Source organism: Pongo abelii, chromosome 6 (assembly GCF_028885655.2).
Source record: "Pongo abelii isolate AG06213 chromosome 6, NHGRI_mPonAbe1-v2.0_pri, whole genome shotgun sequence".
Classification (NCBI taxonomy): domain Eukaryota; kingdom Metazoa; phylum Chordata; class Mammalia; order Primates; family Hominidae; genus Pongo; species Pongo abelii.
Genome location: NC_071991.2, coordinates 85,077,561 through 85,085,250, shown reverse-complemented (window position 1 = coordinate 85,085,250; position 7,690 = coordinate 85,077,561). Strand labels below are relative to the sequence as shown.

The 7,690-nt window shown below is 49.2% G+C and overlaps 1 protein-coding gene across 1 annotated transcript; it reads left to right on the top strand.

Moving 5' to 3' along the window:
* The first annotated feature begins 1,274 nt into the window (after positions 1 to 1,274).
* FZD1 (frizzled class receptor 1) lies at positions 1,275 to 5,859 on the top strand. The gene has a single exon (XM_002818262.6). It carries the CDS (start codon positions 1,998 to 2,000, stop codon positions 3,948 to 3,950), a length of 1,953 nt encoding a protein of 650 aa, XP_002818308.2. The 5' UTR covers positions 1,275 to 1,997; the 3' UTR covers positions 3,951 to 5,859.
* The last annotated feature ends 1,831 nt before the right edge of the window (positions 5,860 to 7,690 follow it).

Genomic DNA, 7,690 nt, shown 5'->3' with positions numbered 1-7,690 from the left:
GCTTTAATCTTTTCCACCTTGCACCTACCTCTCCGTCAGAACCCCATTTCATCTGAGCTGGTTGCTTTCTATGTGCCTTTTTGGCTTTGGGATGGACACTGTAACAAGTGATTTGCATTTCTGTGCCTCACTGTACTATGCCCTTCTCTAAGGCTGGCACAGGTCTCCTTCATTTTATACTTTACGACCTAAGAGTGCGTATAGCACAATGGGTGGTTGGTATCTATTAAACAAATGAATTTGTAAATGAATGATAGAAAGTAATTGGCGAAAAGTACGCTGAGATAGAGTCTGATCACAGGCAAAAAAAAAAAAAAAAAAAAAAAAATCGAAGAATTAACACTCCAATGGCACTTTTCTTATAAAACTGAATTACATAGTCAAATCATGATTTAAAATAATCTTACAAGGAAAACAACATTAATGTGCGTCTGTTGAGACGGATTATGTTGTTTTGGAATTAGGAGGAGAATGTGCAGTTCGCTGTTTGCTTTCAGACTGTTTGTTTGTTTTGTTTATTAAACTGGCGTCTCCAGCTCTGCAGCCCAGCCTGTGGAACCTAAATGGCCCAGGTCCTAGGAGTTCCCATCGGAGCCGTGGGCGTCCCCAGGGTTTAGAAAGGCTCCCCAAGGGCCCAGGCTGCCGGCGAGTGCAGCTCCCGCCGGCGCCACCTCTGCGGTCTGGAGCGGCGAGGACGATCCCAGAGAGGCGCCCCCACCGCCTCGGTCGTCGGGTTCTTAAGTTTTTCTCTCCAAAAATTTAATGGATAGTTTTCTTTTGCTTCTGTTTCTGACTTGATTAAAGAGGCGGAAAAAAAGGAGTTTGACTCCAAGAAGAATGATAGCAGCAGAAGGCGCATCTGGCTTTACTTTCCAAATTCCATCAAAGTTTGTGTTTTGTTTCATTTGACAGCGATCCCGTGAATGTCTCCTCTGGGGAAATGGCGCGACCAAAGCCCGCCAAGCCCAGCCTGCGAACTGGAGGATTTATTAATGTAATATTTTAAACAAAACCTCGACAGACACAAACTCAAAGGAAACCGTGCGCTCCTTAAGTCAAAGGCATCTGTTCTGGAAGCAGAACCCGGTTTGCTGTTGGTAACCAGCGTTAAGAGCAGGATTTTTAAACATGATAATGGATAAAAGAAAAGAAAAGCGAAGTCCCGCGGTCCTCTGACTCCTATTCATTATCTCCAGCAGCATATGGGACCATTCTCCTACTTATCCTCGCCTTTTTCTTCTGAAAAAGCAAAAGCAACCAAGCCTGTCCCGCTTCAGAGCAATCCTACTCTTTGTGCCTGAGTAGTGCCACCACCACTACTTCCTCCTCCTCCCGCCTCCTCCTACCCCGCCCGCCTGCCGCTGGCTTTTGCTCTGGCGAGTAGGCGGCCGGCTCCCTTTGCGCCGGGAAGCCGGAGCCGCGATTGGGCGACGGTCCCTGAGCCTCCAGTTCTGCGTCGGTTTCAAGGCTCCTCCCTCCTGGTGAAAGACAGACTGCGGGGCGCCTGGAAACCGGTCCGAGGGCGCGCGAGGCAGAGGAGAGGGAGCGAGTTGAGGGATTGACACAAATGGTCAGGCGGCGGCGGCGGAGAAGGAGGCGGAGGCGCAGGGGGGAGCCGAGCCCGCTGGGCTGCGGAGAGTTGCGCTCTCTACGGGGCCGCGGCCACTAGCGCGGCGCCGCCAGCCGGGAGCCAGCGAGCCGAGGGCCAGGAAGGCGGGACACGACCCCGGCGCGCCCGAGCCACCCGGGTTCTCCGAGCCACCCGGGTTCTCCGAGCCACCCGGGTTCTCCCCGCCGCCCGCGCTTCATGAATCGCAAGTTTCCGCGGCGGCGACGGCTGCGGTACGCAGAGCAGGAGCCGGGGGAGCGGGCCGAAAGCGGCTTGGGCTCGACGGAGGGCACCGGCGCAGAGGACTCCCTGGCCGCAGGGGGAGCCGCCGCCGGCCGTGCCCCTGGCAGCCCCAGCGGAGCGGCGCCAAGAGAGGAGCCGAGAAAGTATGGCTGAGGAGGAGGCGCCTAAGAAGTCCCGGGCCGCCGGCGGTGGCGCGAGCTGGGAACTTTGTGCCGGGGCGCTCTCGGCCCGGCTGGCGGAGGAGGGCAGCGGGGACGCCGGTGGCCGCCGCCGCCCCCCAGTTGACCCCCGGCGATTGGCGCGCCAGCTGCTGCTGCTGCTTTGGCTGCTGGAGGCTCCGTTGTTGCTGGGGGTCCGGGCCCAGGCGGCGGGCCAGGGGCCAGGCCAGGGGCCCGGGCCGGGGCAGCAACCGCCGCCGCCGCCGCCGCCGCCTCAGCAGCAACAGAGCGGGCAGCAGTACAACGGCGAGCGGGGCATCTCCATCCCGGACCACGGCTATTGCCAGCCCATCTCCATCCCGCTGTGCACGGACATCGCGTACAACCAGACCATCATGCCCAACCTGCTGGGCCACACGAACCAGGAGGACGCGGGCCTGGAGGTGCACCAGTTCTACCCTCTAGTGAAAGTGCAGTGTTCCGCTGAGCTCAAGTTCTTCCTGTGCTCCATGTACGCGCCCGTGTGCACCGTGCTAGAGCAGGCGCTGCCGCCCTGCCGCTCCCTGTGCGAGCGCGCGCGCCAGGGCTGCGAGGCGCTCATGAACAAGTTCGGCTTCCAGTGGCCAGACACGCTCAAGTGCGAGAAGTTCCCAGTGCACGGCGCCGGCGAGCTGTGCGTGGGCCAGAACACGTCCGACAAGGGCACCCCGACGCCCTCGCTGCTTCCAGAGTTCTGGACCAGCAACCCTCAGCACGGCGGCGGAGGGCACCGTGGCGGCTTCCCGGGGGGCGCCGGCGCGTCGGAGCGAGGCAAGTTCTCCTGCCCGCGCGCCCTCAAGGTGCCCTCCTACCTCAACTACCACTTCCTGGGGGAGAAGGACTGCGGCGCACCCTGTGAGCCGACCAAGGTGTATGGGCTCATGTACTTCGGGCCCGAGGAGCTGCGCTTCTCGCGCACCTGGATTGGCATTTGGTCAGTGCTGTGCTGCGCCTCCACGCTCTTCACGGTGCTTACGTACCTGGTGGACATGCGGCGCTTCAGCTACCCGGAGCGGCCCATCATCTTCTTGTCCGGCTGTTACACGGCCGTGGCCGTGGCCTACATCGCCGGCTTCCTCCTGGAAGACCGAGTGGTGTGTAACGACAAGTTCGCCGAGGACGGGGCACGCACTGTGGCGCAGGGCACCAAGAAGGAGGGCTGCACCATTCTCTTCATGATGCTCTACTTCTTCAGCATGGCCAGCTCCATCTGGTGGGTGATCCTGTCGCTCACCTGGTTCCTGGCGGCTGGCATGAAGTGGGGCCACGAGGCCATCGAAGCCAACTCACAGTATTTTCACCTGGCCGCCTGGGCTGTGCCGGCCATCAAGACCATCACCATCCTGGCGCTGGGCCAGGTGGACGGCGATGTGCTGAGCGGAGTGTGCTTCGTGGGGCTTAACAACGTGGATGCGCTGCGTGGCTTCGTGCTGGCGCCCCTCTTCGTGTACCTGTTTATCGGCACGTCCTTTCTGCTGGCCGGCTTTGTGTCGCTCTTCCGCATCCGCACCATCATGAAGCATGATGGCACCAAGACCGAGAAGCTGGAGAAGCTCATGGTGCGCATTGGCGTCTTCAGCGTGCTGTACACTGTGCCAGCCACCATCGTCATCGCCTGCTACTTCTACGAGCAGGCCTTCCGGGACCAGTGGGAACGCAGCTGGGTGGCCCAGAGCTGCAAGAGCTACGCTATCCCCTGCCCTCACCTCCAGGCGGGCGGAGGCGCCCCGCCGCACCCGCCCATGAGCCCGGACTTCACGGTCTTCATGATCAAGTACCTTATGACGCTGATCGTGGGCATCACGTCGGGCTTCTGGATCTGGTCCGGCAAGACCCTCAACTCCTGGAGGAAGTTCTACACGAGGCTCACCAACAGCAAACAAGGGGAGACTACCGTCTGAGACCCGGGGCTCAGCCCATGCCCAGGCCTCGGCCGGGGCGCAGCCATCCCCCAAAGCCAGCCCCGTGGAGTTAGTGCCAATCCTGACATCTCGAGGCTTCCTCACTAGACAACTCTCTTTCGCAGGCTCCTTTGAACAACTCAGCTCCTGCAAAAGCTTCCGTCCCTGAGGCGAAAGGACACGAGGTCCCGACTGCCAGAGGGCGGATGGACAGACCTCTTGCCCTCACACTCTGGTACCAGGACTGTTCGCTTTTATGATTGTAAATAGCCTGTGTAAGATTTTTGTAAGTATATTTGTATTTAAATGACCGATCACGCGTTTTTCTTTTTCAAAAGTTTTTAATTATTTAGGGCGGTTTAACCATTTGAGGCTTTTCCTTCTTGCCCTTTTCGGAGTATTGCAAAGGAGCTAAAACTGGAGTGCAACCGCACAGCGCTCCTGCTCGTCCTCGCGCGCCTCTGCCTACCGCGGGTGCTCGGGACGGCTGGGCGCCAGCTCCGGGGCGAGTTCAGCACTGCGGGGTGCGACTAGGGCTGCGCTGCCAGGGTCACTTCCCGCCTCCTCCTTCTGCCCCCTCCCCCTCCTTCTGTCCCCTCCCCCTCCTTCTGTCCCCTCCCTTTCTTTCCTGGCTTGAGGTAGGGGCTCTTAAGGTACAGAACTCCACAAAGCTTCCAAATCTGGAGGTGGGCCCCCATACATTACAATTCCTCCCTTGCTCAGCGGTGGATTGCGAAGGCCCGTCCCTTCGACTTCCTGAAGCTGGATTTTTAACTGTCCAGAACTTTCCTCCAACTTCATGGGAGCCCACGGGTGTGGGCGCTGGCAGTCTCAGCCTCCCTCCATTGTCACCTTCAACGCCCAGACACTCCCTTCTCCCACCTTAGTTGGTTACAGGGTGAGTGAGATAACCAATGCCAAACTTTTTGAAGTCTAATTTTTGAGGGGTGAGCTCATTTCATTCTCTAGTGTCTAAAACCTGGTATGGGTTTGGCCAGCGTCATGGAAAGATGTGGTTACTGAGATTTGGGAAGAAGCATGGAGCTTTGTGTGGGTTGGAAGAGACTGAAGATATGGGTTATAAAATGTTAATTCTAATTGCATACGGATGCCTGGCAACCTGCCTTTAAGAATGAGACAGCCTGCGCTTAGATTTTACCAGTCTGTAAAATGGAAATGTTGAGGTCACCTGGAAAGCTTTGTTAAGGAGTTGATATTTGCTTTCCTTAACAAGACAGCAAAACGTAAACAGAAATTGAAAACTTGAAGGATATTTCAGTGTCATGGACTTCCTCAGAATGAAGTGCTATTTTCTTATTTTTAATCAAATAACTAGACATATATCAGAAACTTTAAAATATAAAAGTTGTACACTTTCAACATTTTATTACGATTATTATTCAGCAACACATTCTGAGGGAGGAAAAATCCACACCACCAATAATAACCTGGTAAGATTTCAGGAGGTAAAGAAGGTGGAATAATTGACGGGGAGATAGCACCTGAAATAAACAAAATATGGGCATGCATGCTAAAGGGAAAATGTGTGCAGGTCTACTGCATTAAATCCTGTGTGCTCCTCTTTTGGATTTACAGAAATGTGTCAAATGTAAATCTTTCAAAGCCATTTTAAAATATTCACTTTAGTTCTCTGTGAAGAAGAGGAGAAAAGCAATCCTCCTGATTGTATTGTTTTAAACTTTAAGAATTTATCAAAATGCCGGTACTTAGGACCTAAATTTATGTATGTCTGTCATACGCTAAAATGATATTGGTCTTTGAATTTGGTATACATTTATTCTGTTCACTATCACAAAATCATCTATATTTATAGAGGAATAGAAGTTTATATATATATAATACCATATTTTTAATTTCGCAAATAAAAAATTCAAAGTTTTGTACAAAATTATATGGATTTTGTGCCTGAAAATAATAGAGCTTGAGCTGTCTGAACTCTTTTACATTTTATGGTGTCTCATAGACAATCCCACAGTGTAAAAATTCAGGAATTCAATGAAAAAAGTCTACCCTTAAACCCTCAGATCAGTCTTTCCAAAGAATTACTCTGTTTGCATTGTTGTGATTGACATTTGTGAAGTCCCAAGAAAGGATCTGTTTTCATGACAGTAGAAAATAGAAGTCTGCAAATTATTTCTTTACTCAAAGAGGATTAAAAGAGAACTCTAATTTTAATATTAAAGCTTTCTTTTCTTTCAGGGAATAAATTTACATGACTTTTTATATTATGGAGGTTTATTTTTAAATCATCACCTTTCACATATTTTTTAGAGGTATTGTCTTATCTCTTCCATAATCTTGGATATTACAAAACCATAAATAGGCAATCAATAAATGGTTAACTGGCTATATGTTCATAAACATTTTAAACAGCAATTGGATTTGTAAGGCTGTTTTGTTGTTTGCTTCTGAAGACCCCTTTTTTTAGTTGTTCAAGGAACCGTCTCCAGATAAATTATCTAGTTGGTCTACTCTTAGAATTTATGCATGGGTGTATATATGTGTATATATAGATAAGTATACACATAAGTATATATGCATTAATTTTTATAAAATAGAGATGTAAAGTTTACTTACATTTCATAATATGGAAATATGGTTATGAGAAATGGAAAATGCTAGATGGAAAACCTCAAATACCTTTACAGGTTAAAAATATCTTTACTAAATTTTCCCATGAAAACATTTTGTGATAAAATGACAAGAGACTAAAATGAAGATCATTGATACAATAGAGTTACTTTCCTTGTTATAATGCAATTGTCTTACAAGTCATTATTCATTTTAAGGAAAATCAAAAAAATTAAATCTTACTAAAAATGTAGCATTTGATTTTAAATAGCAAGATGCAATTTTGTATTCCCTTTTTCTTTGTTATATTAACATAATATAGTAGATAGAAGGTTTATTGTACAGACACACACAAAAAAAATGGTATTCTTAGGCCAAATTCACACGTATCTCCTCACTAAGTAGTTCAATTAGATAATTTCTGGAAAAACATGTTTTTGACATTAATTGCTATCCAAAAATATATTTTAAAGCAGTCTTATTGGAGGTGTCCTTAACATGATGTAACTATAAATTTGATGCAGAAAGGTTTTACATGCTGTGGTTAAATAGCTTTAGAAGACATTTTTAAGTCACCACCAGTCTTTATTTTTGGAAAACAATTTATTTTAAATGATGTAGCATATAGAAAACCAGTGTATTCTTTTGTTTCTTTTAATACTGGTGGCAAAATAGGACGTGTCTGGAAAACCATAAGGCTACTTGGGATACTGTCCCATTAGCATGCTGTTTCCATGACAAACCCTATTTTCAGATGGTTTGATTTGCCTTTTTTTTTTTTAAACCAGCTATAAATTGGGGTCAATTTCCCCCCTCACAGTGTACTTAATTTAGCTTTTGGAGTAAATATATAAGTAGTATGAAAGACTTCTGAAGCTCTTCTTTCTAAAAAAGCAGTTTTTCACTTAAGCTTTGTGGGGACAGAGAGTCATATTTTTAATTTCAGAGCCAGCCAGTGTCAAACATATGCAAAAGAGCCGGGCCGGATTTTTTCAGCTTGTCCTATGGTAGTCACTTGTCAGCCTGAGTTTACTGGCCTGGTCCTTTTGTCTCTACTGTAAGTACTGAAGCCTTCTGGTGTAGTTGTATCACTCTTAATGTCCAGCATTTAACTAGGAAAGGAGACTACAATGAAGAGTTGGTGGCCA

Excerpts from the sequence above, each read along its gene's own strand:
- FZD1 (XM_002818262.6), top strand. The coding sequence starts at position 1,998 with ATGGCTGAGGAGGAGGCGCCTAAGAAGTCCCGGGCCGCCGGCGGTGGC.